We start from the raw sequence: 14707 nt of genomic DNA on the forward strand, positions 1-14707 counted from the left end.
TAATTGCATAACTGTCAACACACCATTACTGTAGAGGACCCAGCATATGCTTTGTATTTCATGCACATTTTTGGATGGGGGCAGAGATTAGTTTTCAGGGATTTAGCTGCTTGATTGATTTTACTTCAAGAGCAAAAATTACAATCAAAATTATCTTTATCGTGCACTGGCAGGAAGACAGACTGATTTAATAGGCCTTTCCCATTTCTAGCTTCTCTGATTCCACAGAATTAACAGAAATGCACAGACTGCCTCTCCAAAGTGCTACCGGCTGTCATAGTAACAAAGGGCAAACTCACTGGAATATGAATGCTGCACAAGTTTTATGTTTGTGTCTTTGTAAAGAGGTTGTGGTGTACTAGGCATGGCTGATTATTCACTTGACAGGTCTGCTGTCACTTACTGAACTCTCTTCGGATTACTACAGTATTCAGCACATGAAGAAATGGCATATTCCCATTTTCAAAATAACGCACAGACAACTAGGAGAGGAGCTTGGTCATTTGGGTCTCAACATTCCTCAGTAATTAGCCCAAAGACCAAAGCACTTACAATTCTGTCTTCAACCCTGGGGATGCAGACAGGAGAAGATGCTCAATTTTATTTCCCTCCCTCCCCATTACCCTCAAATGCACAGTGATGCGCATGAGTGTCAATACGAACAGTCTGTCTCACATGAGCTTCCCCAACAGCACTCCTGGTTGTGTCTGTGATTGGTCCACCCCACACCCCAGAGCGAGGCTCCCTTGGTACCCTCCTGATAAAGCAACCAGGCTGGGATTTGGCTTCCAGCACTCCACTCTCTGTTCTGAGGGATAAGCAGAGGTGCTTTGAATATAGTGAAATGCACAAAGAAGGTCTAAGCCTGAGGGATATCGCTGGTGCTCTGTCACACTAACCCACAGCATGCCTTTTGGATCTGGATCAGTTTACTCGCTGTATTCGGGATTTAAAGAGCTTTGCCGTCCTCATTTCATGCACACAGGATGGATTTTAAGAGAACCCTTATGCTATGTGACCATCTCAGGAATCACATCTAACTATGGAACAGTGAGGGGCAATTGACAATGGATGGGTAGACTGGTCTTATCCAGGACTGCACACTGATATTTTTAGCAACAGACTTAACGCAAGGCCTTTTGGTATCAGATGAGAACTGGGAGGCAGCACAGGGGTTTTCGTGACAGCAATGTGCTTTCACTACTGTGCCTGGAATCCTCTCACCAGTGTTCACACCGCACAAGAGAAAGGGTCTATCTTGTGAAGGAAACAGAGATGCATTGTTTAATTTCACTCTAGGACCTATAAGTATGAATCCGTTTCTCAAAGCATTTGCAGGTCTCATTTCAAGGCCAATGAAGCAAATATTGCGCAAAGGGGGATTAATTTGAATCCAGAAGGTTTTAAATGGAGAAAAAAAGAAGCTGGTACAGGCACAGCAATTCTTACCATTTATTTCTGTTATAAAGCTTGGGCCCATGTTTTCACTTTGCCCCTCATAAGGCTGTCTGCCAACTCACTGGAGAGCCGAACCACCAGCGGTAACCATTTGTACCGCTGTACCAACATGCGGCCTGCAAACTCCAATATCCCAGAGGCAACTCTTAGCCTGAATTGGGGACTTTCAGGCTTGCAATGCAATAAATGTAGCGCAGGCAAACAGGCCAGAATCTGTGTGTGCATTTTGATTACCTTTCATTAAAAATGATCAATTATAGATTTAAACACAGTTGAGCTACAATTAATAGCGCGTGCAATTACAGGTGCTTTCTCCGAAAAGGTACTGGCCACTCAGAGCCTCCCATTTTACAGCCCTGAATTATGCTTCATCCTTCCATCTCCAATTTTGCTGCAGCTCTTCCATTCTCCTCCTCTCCAATTTTCTTTTTGTTGAGGAGGAGGTGGGAGAAGGACAGGAAATGAGCATTAGAGATTTCTTTGGGAAATATTTTAGCATCACCCAGGGAAGGCAGATGGGGGAGAAATAGGAATACAAGAACAGAAAGGGAGCTAAATAAAGAGCACTAACGACTCCTGAGGGCAGCATGCAGGCTCGCAGTGGTACTCACTCAGGCTGCCCAGCTGTCGAATGACATTTGCCAGGGTGATGTTGGTCATGCATTCCAGCTCACTCCTAACGCTAGGCAACGTCTGACGGCACAGGTGCCTTGGCTCAATGTTCCTCGTTACTAACGGCATGGTGGACCCGCTTCAGGCAGTGCTCTGAAAGATGAAAAACAACCCAAAAAAGAAACAGGAAAGGATTACTCACCCACAAATTCCAGGCACACCAGAGCCACCATGTTCATTTTCCTGCTCTGAAACAGCTTTATGTAGAAGGCATCTTTTTCCCTCCTCACCCTTCTAAAACTGGTTCTTTGAAAATAAAGATCCTACTGTTCTACAGCTTGCAGTGGAGAAGACGACCTGATGGTTCAGGCGTACAGGCAGCAAAGGAAAACTACCCATCTTAGCTGAGCAAGCAAGGGACTGTTTACATTACTGCTGTTCCTGCACCACCCTTCCCATTGATGCAGCTGCACTGAACAGTCTCATTCCTTCACCAAATATTGCAGAACATCTAACGACAGCTACTGTGAACCTTTCCATAGGAGCATTTTAACATGTCCATTTTCTAACCAAGAACGTTAACAGAAGTTAGCACTTTTGTTATGCTAGATACGCTGACATGTACACTCCAGCCCTCCTCACCAACAGCACAGACGGAGAAGGCTCACAAGAGACAACAGGAAGGGCTTGCAGCTGACCAGGAAACTTTCTGGTGACTGTTTTTCATCCTGCAGGCTGTGCCCTTCCCTTGTGGGAAATTCCCACGTGGTCTACTTTCTACAGACCCATTGTTTTAGAGTTAGTAGTTTATCACATTGGTAGCTTTATAAGGATATGGGGGCGGGGGGGTAGAGCTCAATGCTGAAAGACATCAAAACTGATTTTACTACACACTGCGAGATGGAACTTCCAACCCCAACTTCCAGTTCTTCTAAAATTTAGAAAACACAAAAGCTTCTGAAAGTTATCCTTCAGAAAATGGTGGCATGTGCGTCTGTTGCCTGCCCAGTACATTATAACAGCAAAATCTCCACTGTCAACATGCCTAACTGTTGAAGCAACTGATTAATTCTTATACCTCCTACCTGCAAAAGAGAAACAAAACTTCAACTCCTGAATAATGGAGCACAGCACAAGCAGTTAGAAAGATCTCCAAAATTTCGAACACCACAGCAAATATAGCCCAACTTCTTGATTAATATTGGGTCGGATGAGAAACAGTGCTATAGAAACAGATGCCTCCCCTTGTGATGGACATGCTGATCTGCTCAGGATGGGTGTAAAAATAAAACAGGAAGCTAACAGCTTGGGGAACATGGCTTCCTGTCACCCACAGCAACAAACCAAGAACCATTAAAAAAAAAAACAAAAAAAACCCAGCTGTTTGCACTTGACTCTGAGCCACCCTTTGATAGTCTGTGGCAGCTGGCAGCTTATCTTTGAGGTCCAGGAGTCCTTCCTGGATGCTTTTCTACCAGGATGTTAAAAAGAAGGAGTGGGTATTCTCTCACCAATTACCTCACGAACCAGATTCTGAATTTCCAAATTTGAGCGGTTAATGCAGAGGAGTTCAAGGTCTGGAGCACTGCAGGATATGCCAGGTATAAGGATGCTATGTTACAGTACCACCAAACTCCATTATAAACTTGTCATTTAGTTCACTTGTGACTGTGAAACAGAAGGTTCCAAAAGACCAAAAAACCTAATTAAAGCGATGTTGGTGAGCCAAACCTAAAAACCAAGAAAAGCAGGAAAATCTAACAGGGCTGAAATCCCTCCTTCTTGGACCTCACTCTGACTGGGTAGTGTAAAGCAGTGGTTCTCAAAGCCGTCCGCCGCTTGTTCAGGGAAAGCCCCTGGTGGGCCGGGTCGGTTTGTTTACCTGCCGCTTCTGCAGGTTCGGCCAATCGCGGCTCCCACTGGCCGTGGTTCATCGCTCCAGGCCAATGGTGGCTGTGGGAAGCGGCGCAGGCCGAGAGATGTGCTGGCCACCCTTTCTGCAGCCCTCTTTGGCCTGGAGCAGCAAACTACGGCCAGTGGGAGCCACGATTGGCCGAACCTGCGGACGCGGCAGGTAAACAAACCGGCCCGGCCCGCCAGGGGCTTTCCCTGAACAAGCGGTGGACCAGCTTTGAGAACCACTGGCGTAAAGGCCATCAGATAGCTAAGGACAGAGTGAGCTAAGGAAGGACTTCCACCATTAATTCTAAATTCCCTGCATTTTGTGGACTAAAGTCAAACCCTTCTAAATTCTTTTGTCATGTTAGGTTTTTGTGCTTTAGCTAAGTCAGCGTTTCCCTGCTTCCCCTGGTAGCACCCCATAACAGCCGCCACACCCGCAGCTCACATATGTAAGCTTAGGTAGTAGCTAACTTGCTCAGGCTTCTCCTGTTTCTCTGGCACTGACTCATACGAGCACATGTTGCTTGGCCCCTCAGAGCTATCTGTGGGCATCCCACCGACCTAGAGCAGGGAGTAACCTTCTGGGGAGCGGGGAAGCCATTGGAGGAGAGAGAGCAAGAAAAAATTAAAAACACAGGAAAGATACTGAGAAAGAGACCAAAGAGGACAGGAAAGAAAATGAACCCTCCTTCCCCCACAAAAAAATCATGAAATGTATTATTTTAAAAATCCTATGACCGTGAAATTGACCAAAATGGATCTTGAATTTGGTAGGACCCTAGTTATGACAAGGAGGGACATGGGGGCGGGAGGGGGCACACTACTGCCAATCTAATGTGGGGGGGGAACACTCCTCTTAGGGCAGGACTTCACTATGGGGGGGGTCGATTTAAGATACGCAAATTCAGCTACGCAATTCGACGTATCACAGCCGACTTACCCCGCTGTAGGGACGGCGGCAAAATCGACCTCTGCGGCTTCCTGTCGACGGCGCTTACTCCCACCTCCGCTGGTGGAGTAAGAGCGTCGATTCGGGGATCGATTGTCGCGTCCTGTCGATTTCTACCCGCCGATTCAGGCGGGTAGTGTAGACCTAGCCTTAGGAACCACTGGCTTAGAACTATATTGGCTACGCCCCCCTGGAAACAAGGGCTTGTCTACGTGGTGTTGTTTACACCGCTTTGTTTGAAACGAAGGCAAACAGCAAATGTCTGGCAAAAGTCACTGTTTACACTCATGCAGTCCATCTATGCTGGGGGGTTGGGAAAAGCGAAAGGGTGCAGCATTACTACAAGGCTGCTGTCACTGGACCCCCCTCAGAGGCCCCGGGTGTCATGTTGGGGCGCTCAAGGGTCAGGGCACAGGGGATGCGGCGGAGAGCCACCCAACTGCCCTTGCAGTAGCTGGAAGGTTCTGGGGAGGGGGGCAGTTGAAGAAGAATTCTCCTTCTCCCTTTCAGCAGGGACAGAGGATTCAGGGCTTCAGCTGTGTCAGACAATTACTAGCCAGACATGATACCTGGGGCTTCTGAGCAGGATCCAGTGAGAGTAGCTTTTAGTAACGGCTGAGCCCTCTCCCTTTTCCCAGCAGCTGTTGGGGTGGGGTAGCTTCTCCACAGGACACTGCATTTGGACATCGAGGCCCCCCTCATCTTGTAAGATCAGTCTCTGGGTAGGAGGTTTATCCCTCCACTTATTACAGATCTTGTAAAATTCCTATGAATAAGTGAATGGGAAGAAGAGAATCATGCAGCTGATTAGACACAAAGAACAGTGTCCTGAATTTGAAAGAGAGATTTTGGGGGATGTATAAGCAGAGAGAGAAAAGATATGGGGAAGGAGATAGAAAACAATGCTGAGAAAGGAAGAAAGGAAACTAGACATTAGGGCAGTTCAGACAAGGCAAGTGTGAACAGCAGCACGCATCGAAGTGACGCTCTGTAACATCCCCGTGTGGATGCGAACTAAAAGGTGCCTAGTTTGCTTAATGTAGTCCTCTTTAACTCCCCACAGCTCCACACAGGAGAGTTATAGCGCAGCACTTTGGTGCGCACTGCTCTTCATGCGCCCGTAGTTCAAAGTGCAGAGCAGTGTAGCCATACATCGACAACACAAGGACAAATGCACCATGATCTAGGAGAAAAAAGAAAAGTAGTCAGTGACAGGGCCGGCTCCAACATTTCTGCCGCGCCAAGCAAAAAAAAAGCCGCGATCGGCGGCGGCAGTTCGGCAGCAGGTCCTTCACTCCTAGAGGGAGTGAGGGACCTGCCGCCCCCGAATTGCCGGAGGTGCTGCTCCTCTCCCTTGACCACCCCAAGCACCTGCTTGTTAAGCTGGGGCCTGGAGCCGGCCCTGCTCAATGAAGCCAGGAAGGAAAAGGTCTAGTAAAAGTAGGAGCCTGCTAGTAAGTTTTATTCTTAAAAAATTAAAGAGAGCTGATTCACAATATGCTACAAATAAATACAGGACACAAAGGACAGTATACAACTACTTTATTCTTTTAAGTTGTAGGAACATGACAGAACTATTTTCCAACCTGGCTAGTACCACTAGTCATCAGGCTAGTAGGTGTCAGGTACATGTTTCAAGCTGTGTGTGATATATGGATTTAGATATTTCCTCTCAAATCAAATGAAATGAGTTGTGAAGCGGAGATGTGATAGCATCCTTGGAGAGTAGTCATATGGATTGGTTATTGAAAGCTTAGGCTTGGCTATGTTTAAATGCTGCAGTTTTCAGTATATTCAGTACTGTACACCACCACAAGAATACTTTATGGATCTAAAGCACCCACACACTTCCTGTTGTGACATGGGGTGTGGCTAAGCACCCAAAGGGTGGCCTGTCACCTCCACAGAGAGGAAACACTTTCAAGTCAGAGACTGTTACAGAATACTGGATAGGGAAAGACAACCACACAGAAGGACAGCACCACCCAGGTCAAGGACCAAAAGGCCAGTGCCCAAGCGGCTACTCATTGCTGACCCAAGCAACAGCATGACTTGGCAGTTTCACACTGCTGCCTGGTTGGGAAAGCTGTAAGCAGAAGCACTGGAGATATTGCTCTGCAGACTCAGGCAGACAACACTGTCAGTTGAAGGGTTATCTTCACAACCACAATTAACAACTTTTTCAAATGAAACCTGAGATTCTTTAGAAATTGGTGACTTAGTCCCTTTCATGAGAACTTCCCACTTGACAACTGTATTTTTTCCCAAGCCCTGGAAAAGGACACATGACTGGGGTAATTCTGAAATCGTGTTTCCAAGTTAACAATAGAAGTCTCTCCTCCTCACCCCAAACTCTGAGGAGACTGCAGGCTGAACTGTCCAATGGCCAGTCTTCTCTCCTCCTGCCTCTCCCACAGCTGTAAGTTCTATCACTTCCAATCAAACATTGCCAGAAGTTGTCGTTTTCTTACTCCTTGCTGACATCTCTATTTATGCTTTTCTGAGTGCTCATCTCTTCTTCTACAATTCCATCATCCAAGTGCTTCCTAAAAATCTGCTGAATGCTGAAACAGATTCTTTCATTTCGGGAAGCTCATACCACCGCTCCTAGATTCCTAGCAGTCTTCTACCCAGCAGCACCCTCCCATTTTTAAAACTCACTATGCACTTGCTCCATATTATCCCTCATTCTACCTCCCCTTGCTATCTTGCACCACACCCTCTGGTCTTAACAACCTCCCGTTTCTCCACAGCTGGAGAGGTGCCTTCCTGTTGCTCATGGAGACAGGACTATCTAGAACTCTAAACCCTAAGCAATCAGGACTTCTTCTTGAATCTGTTTATCTCTTTAGCACAAAATTATTCAACCCAAAACTTGCATCAAGGATACTACAAAAAGATATGGTAAATTAACTAATTAATAGGACAGAAGACTGTAAATGGAGAAATGCAACTCCTAATGCTGGTCTCTGCTTATCCACCACATGGAACAAAGTTTAACTTGTGGTGAACATCCCACTACTAAGGCTTCTGGTCAGTTGGATATTACAAGTATATTGGATTAGTTGACTATGGGTACTCAAATCCGGCAAACTGGGCTCTGCTACAGTGGATCCTACAGGAATCACAGAGTTCTGGATTGAATTCAAGTAGAATTGGTTTATTTGAAACAGCTCTTGCCAGTCTACGAGCCCTTTGGACAGAGCTGCACCCATATTCACCATTCTGAAAAACATGGCTGGAACAGCAAACCCCACGAGTTGGAACAACTGCTATGAATAATAAGGGAGATAGTTAATCCTGGGATGTGACTGTGTTGCTTCTTAATACTTGACAAAGACTATCTGCTTTCCTACATGAATTCTGTCAATGAGAAGGAATCACTGAAATCAAGACCAAAAGCTTCCCTATTGTGGAGCTGGGGTGGGGAAGAAAACCACCACCAAATGGCAACCAATTATTTGTTTTCTTTTCTTGTGAAGTGCTCAGATACCATGGTCATCATGATGGTGAGGAGAAAGAAGAGACTCTAAAAACAAAGGTCACATACATCACCAACTTTGCTTACAAGATTTTGGGAGCTATTTTCTCACGGATATTTGAATGACTAGCAGTGCATTAAAGGGAATTACCAATATAATTCTCTACAGTTAGTGCAAGAAGTGACTTATGTTAGAAACAGTCTGTGAGTAAATTTTAGCATCAGAAGTAATATCTGCCACAATGTCTGGTGAAACAGCACCTGAGGTGGACATAGCACATTTTTTGGTATCTGAATTTTCAAGTGTGTTCAGGTCACTGATAACCCTTCTCCAGCAATCAAATTAAAGTTTCTGCAGCATTGATTGCTACAAATAATCCTCCCAAACACAAAGAGTAAAGCAAAGAGGAACTGGCCTCCAGCTAAGCTCCTCAAAGAGCAGCCTTTGGGAGTATTAGACACACTAGCAGGTTTGCGAATGAGAGAGGAAAGAGATAATCAGAAATGAATTTCCCATCAGTATGAAATGGGACTTAGTGGCCTGCCAATGCAGACTGACCATTTATTCTAGTGTCTATGACAACTCTGCTTTAAATTTCAAGCTTCTCTCAGCAGTAACTGCTCCCCCATCAAGCTGTAATGGCCAGAGAAACTGGCTTTTGCATAATCTCAAAAGGGTGGTGGGAGGGAAAGAGGACAAAGCAGCCAGACACACAGGGAGAACGGGAAAAAAAAACAGAAAAGTCAGCAGAAGGTTCTGCTGAGAACTCATGCCAATATCCAAGTGCACAATGTGGCCACAGAGAAGTGGCATGCAGTAATCAGAGATGCTGCTGTTACATGCTACCCTAAGAGAGGAGACCTACCTAGCAATCAGTACTGCATCTGAGCAATGGAGAGTGAAATTATAGAGCAAACTGCCATGTGATGCCACAAACTATTCCACTCCGCCAGCTGTAACAAGTATTCAGTCCCAAAAACATGTCAAATGCTCATCTGTCATTAGCTTCCAAGCCTGCCAGCAGCTGAACAAGAGTCAGCAGTGGAAGGCAGTTCCGGACTACTTTCTTTCACAGGGGTCTATTCTCCCCACAAGTCAGAGGATGTGTGGTTAAAATCCACATGCATAGGAAAAAACATTCCAGTCAGTCCAGTCCTCCCCTTTGCCTGCCATCACACAAAAAACTTCCCTGAAGCTGGATCCACACTCATTTGAAGGTTTGCCCAATCAGGTAACTGCCCTGAAGATGTATGAACATCAGTAAACACTGGGGCCCACCTCAATCACCAAATCTGGATGTTGATAAGGGGGATCCTGTAGCATTATGAAAGAGAGGCAGAGCTGAAGGAGTAGGTCTAGGAAAACATGGGGTAAGGATACGCCTTGGAGACCCTAAAATTGTTGATCTGCTCCTAGAAACTTAAATGCAGTTCTAACAGAAAAGTGGGTCCAGAAGTAGCATCGTGCTGATTGTCCCTCAAGGACTCCCTATCTAATTTGCTCAGTTTACAAGTGAGTTTTTCTTTTTTAAAAGCTGCCAGCCCTGCAAACCCACCATGGAATCTGAAAGCCAAGCTGTTCTTTTTTCTGGCTCATGCATCACCACACCACCACTCATTGCTTTCAAGGGGACTGCACAGGTGTGAGTCACTCTCCCATAGCTGGGTCGGCACTACATGGTTAATAGGAATCAAACTGTGCGGAAGTGAACTAAAGCAAGCCAATATGACCCAATACAAACAGGAAAATCTGTTGAGTGAAAAGCTGGCCTTTCTACACAGCCACTTTTTAGAGAAGAACTCTAATGTTTTCATTCGTTTTAACTGAAAAACAAGTTTTAAACAAAAATGGTCATCTGTATGAGACTTTATTGGTCCTTGACTAAGCATACACACAGAACTCATATTTAAATAAAATTTTAGAATAGTAGTGACAAAAGAAAGTCAATATAATACAATTAAAACCATTGTCACAGAAGTTTAAGTCTCAGAATATAGAACTACTGACACTATCTGCCGAAAATAAAGCTCAACAGTAAGTTTCAGGTTCTTGGTATGTAGAGGTCCACCAAAAACGAGATCCGCTACTTAAATAATGGAAGCTCTTTGTTGCAGCCGCAGGGGAAATAGGTGGATTAGAAGCAGTGAAACATTCACTTGAGCTCTTGACTTTTGCTTTTAAGGTTGACTAATTTTGGCAAGGACCCAAGGTTACTAGTGACTGCTGCATAGAGCTGCTAGCTTCAGACATGCAGGTAACATTTAGATTATTCAGATCATCCAGAAGTATCATCTTGGATTCTCAGATACTACAATTACACATGGGGAAAGGATGGATCAGGGGACTGGTAACAAAATACACTCTTTCATCTTTAGGTCTTTGATTCCCATTTGGCCCAGATCTGGATCTTAGATCATTAGCATCTGAAAGTTGTTAAATGAGTAGGTCTCAACCCTTTCCCAGTAGATGAGAGTCCACAGCACAATTACCACCTCATTCAGCATCCTTGGCAATCTCAGGAGACAGACCAGTGATTGAATGGGCCAGGGAGACAATTCCTCTTTGAGCCCAAGAGCAGGCCTCTCCCGAGCGGGATTTAGATTCATTACCTGGGCATGAGGGCAGCATGGAGGAAGCTTGCTCTGTCATTTTCCATGAAGAACCAGAGTTACGGTTAAAATGCAAGATGTCTCCAGGGCTCTTAATCTAGCACTTTCTAACATCACTAAATTGACTTAAAATACATGTTTTCCAGTCAACACATTTTCAATTGGCTTTCTGAATAACTGCTGCATTCCTAGCTGTATTATATATTACCAAAAATATGCATCCAAGTCTCATGGCATTGCTACACAAATGCCTCCCCAAAGCAACAAGCCAATTTCTGCAAATGGTGCACATCTGCTAAGGCAGGCACCACTCACTACCTCATTCCAAAATTGAGGCAGTGCTAATAGGAATAGCATGTTTTCTTCCCCTCCCTCATGCTACCCTCCACTAGCCACCAGAGGGGGCGTGTGTTTGCTACCATAATAAAACATTCACGGGGCCCTTATGAAGCCTCAAATCTCACATTGGTATATTTTCATCATATAGCAGAACATTGTAACTGGAGTAAGCAGTTTTTGAAATGACTTATTCCTGAAGTCGGAGCACGTTTTGAGCCTCTTTTTCTGTCAACTGTTATACCTCATTTGCAACGGAGACCAATAAACCTTCCCACCCATCCTTAAATAGACGTTACTCTTTCTAGCAGAGTTCCTAAACTATATTTTATTAGCGAAACAAAGAAGCAGCTCAAACCCTTTTCTGAACAGTTCAGCTGCTCTTTCAGTTTCAACTCATGCCTAGATAACTATATCACAGCAGAGAGTGCCTCCACCCTTCTGCCGCACTTGGGGAATACGAGAAAGATAAGTCTTTTCTTAATTATTAAATGTAAATAGCTCATTAAATATAATCCAATTACTTTAATTGTAAGAAAAGGAAGTAATTACAATATGTACATGTATTCTTGCCTGAAATGATTTAATATCTTAAATTAATCTTTCCAGCATTAATATTTTAAGTTAACCTTTGACATTAGAAAATTTGAGGCAGTTGATGTCTTAAATGTTATTTTATGAATATCTGTGGGGATTTCAGTCATAAGCCATTTTAAAGGAAAGAGCTAATGATTTCTACATAGAGTCAAAATAAGATGTAGATCCCTTGCAATTACAAAAGGAACAGGATATGGTGTTTGAGGCAATAAAACATGTTTTATTGCCTCAGAGAAGTCAAAAGTCAGAGATGGAAAAGAACTGTAAAGGGAGCCATTCAAAAACCCAGCATTTTGCTATTCTGCAGTAGGGCCCCGATCCTGAAAACATGCACATGCTTATGTCTACTACTGCAAGGAGTCCCACTGAATCTTTCTCCAGGCTAACAGTACACACGGGGTAGGGGGCTCTAATTGGATGAGTTTACAACGTGAACCAGGCCAGTAAATAAGAGGGGTTCCATCACCTCCCTTGGGAGACTATTCTTGAAGTGAAAATCTCCCGCAGCAGGGAGTTCTAGCTTACGTTTTGTACCAGCATCCAGCCCAACCTGTCCTTGGTTTATTCTCATTCCTACTCCTACATTGCACCATGCCAGACCATTCTTCCCTCACCTTGGTGTTCACACTTTTCAGATGCTCAGTCCTGAATACCTGGTCAAGCTTTGTTTTGTTCTTTCCTCATCTATAGGAGGGCTAAGTCGTTCTCAACCTCACTGATTTATATATTACAACAGTATCTTCAGAATGGGGGAGAAGTGGAGTTAGCCACCCCACACTCACCCCACAGTGGCAGCTAGTTTAAAATAATGAAATGCACTGTATAGGAGCTCCTTAAGGTCAAAAGCTCGTCTCTCTCACCAACAGAAGTTGGTCTAATAAAAGTTATTACCCTCACCCATCTTGTCTCTCAAATACACTGGGCACATTTAGATTAGATCACAATTATAAGGAGACTTTCATATTCAGACAACCCAAAGAGATTTAGAAAGCAATACATTAGTAATAGGTTTGGCAGAATTCAATTTTTATTTTTGTAATTATGACAGATACCTATGTTTATTTTTAAGCATTTTTAAATGTATCCATTTAAATGTTTACAGTTGCAGAAACTGGGGGTCAGACAGTTATTTAGTGACAGTGGACATTGGAATAATTTAAAAGCTTTATAACTGTAACAAATTGTCAACATCACATGTCAAGTATATATCCTTAGATCAGCCTCTAATAAGTTATCAAGCAGCATTTTTCTTATTTTGCCTATCTGTAAATTTCAATGATCATCCATGGAAATATTTCTTCATGGGTTTGTGTATGGTGAAACTGATATTTATTGACATTCACCAATAAAAATCTAATCTTCCCAAGCCTAGTGACAGTGCAGCAACCATTACGTGCTTAGTAATCTCTCTCAAGCCTGGACATCAGAACTGTTTATTGTGAAAGGCAGTGATGGGATGCTGGGCAGGATATCAGGGTAAAGGTTTCTTTACTCTTTTTGTAAAGAGCTAATCTCTTTAGCAGCCAGAAGAGAATGCTAGAAGGAACCAGGATTTAACCCCTTCTCCACTAGACAAAAACAGTGCCTACAGACCTTGTATGATTCAGCAGCAGCCAGACTGAGGCCTTGTCCCCACTACATAAAAAAATTTCACTCAAGTCAAAATCCAAGGCAAAGCAGTTTGTAGTTTTCACATGATTTTGCAAGTCGAGTAGTCTCTAACTCAACCTCACCAACTACGAACTGCCGTGTCTTCCCTTGAGTTAAGAGCACACCTTTTTCTGCAGGGAAGGCAAGGCCTGAGGTAGGAGAGAGAGCAGTCCCCTGGTTAAACTGCTGGCAGGGTATTCTCAATGAAGAGACCTTGATTCTGGAATTCGTTTTCTCCGTTGGCCTTCCAAAGACCTGATTTAATGGACTTTAGAGCATGCTAGCAAGTTGTTTTAACCAGGCTTTCTTGATTTGGGAAGATGGGCTTCAGTGGTAGATGACTGTGGAATCGTCTGCAGGCAAGGGGCAATTTTTGTTTGTTTTAACTGTAATTTAATTTTTGCATGTGCTGAAGCTGTCAATTCGGACACTTAAGATATTTAAATAAAGCGCAACCCTCTGCCCTGAGTTCTGCGCCATTAAAAAAATAGTTCGGACTCTTAAGGGGTAAAGCGTTTGAAACCATGATTTCACAGAACTGATATTTTCATGAGGAAGAGAGAATAGATTGTATTAGGGTTGTTACGGATCCAAGTCTTTAGATACAAGATACTCACGGCTCACCACATGTTCCAGCATTTAAAGCTGCTTTATGAAAACCTCTTGCGTAAAGCCAGACCCTAGAAGCAACGTCCTTGACACAAGACTGAATTCTCAATAGAGACCAAAATACCACTTTGTACAAATCGGTTGATTACATGTTTTATAATTTAGCTTCTAAAGGGGAAGTGGTCAGTTCTTTTATGATGTCCGAGACAGAAGATAAAACTGTATTTATAGTTACAGTGTTTTCCTCCAGCACAGGCTGATCAGATGCTGCTGGTATTGAAAGGACAGGATTGGGGGGCGGGGGTGTAGTTCTCTCTTCTATTTGCAGCTGTAAAACCAAAGGCATAAGAATGTGGGTTTTCCCTTACTATGCACAAAAGCAGGGTGCATGCAAAGGGGACTCTCACTTCTGCTCTGGCAGCGCCAGCAACTCACAACACTATTTGCTCGTCTAGGGGTAGATGTGGAACTTTTACCCATTCATTCAACCCGGGTTGCCATTT

The 14707-nt window shown here is 44.0% G+C and overlaps 1 protein-coding gene across 3 annotated transcripts in view; it reads right to left on the bottom strand.

Moving 5' to 3' along the window:
- The window catches only part of WASF2 (WASP family member 2), a 40239-nt gene that overhangs the window by 17489 nt on the left and 8043 nt on the right, over window positions 1–14707 (bottom strand). Inside the window, exons 2-3 of one of the 3 annotated variants that reach the window (XM_034753859.1) lie at window positions 5896–6104; window positions 2070–2221 (exon numbers count right to left, since the gene is read on the bottom strand). In XM_034753859.1, the coding sequence (XP_034609750.1) occupies window positions 2070–2199 (130 nt within the window). In that variant the 5' untranslated portion in view covers window positions 2200–2221; window positions 5896–6104. Of the gene's footprint in view, window positions 1–2069; window positions 2224–2360; window positions 2619–5895; window positions 6105–14707 lie in introns of those variants that run through there. The other 2 variants (XM_034753860.1, XM_034753858.1) reach the window with 2 other exon arrangements.

The sequence above is a fragment of the Trachemys scripta genome, chromosome 20, assembly GCF_013100865.1.
Source record: "Trachemys scripta elegans isolate TJP31775 chromosome 20, CAS_Tse_1.0, whole genome shotgun sequence".
NCBI classification, from domain to species: domain Eukaryota; kingdom Metazoa; phylum Chordata; order Testudines; family Emydidae; genus Trachemys; species Trachemys scripta.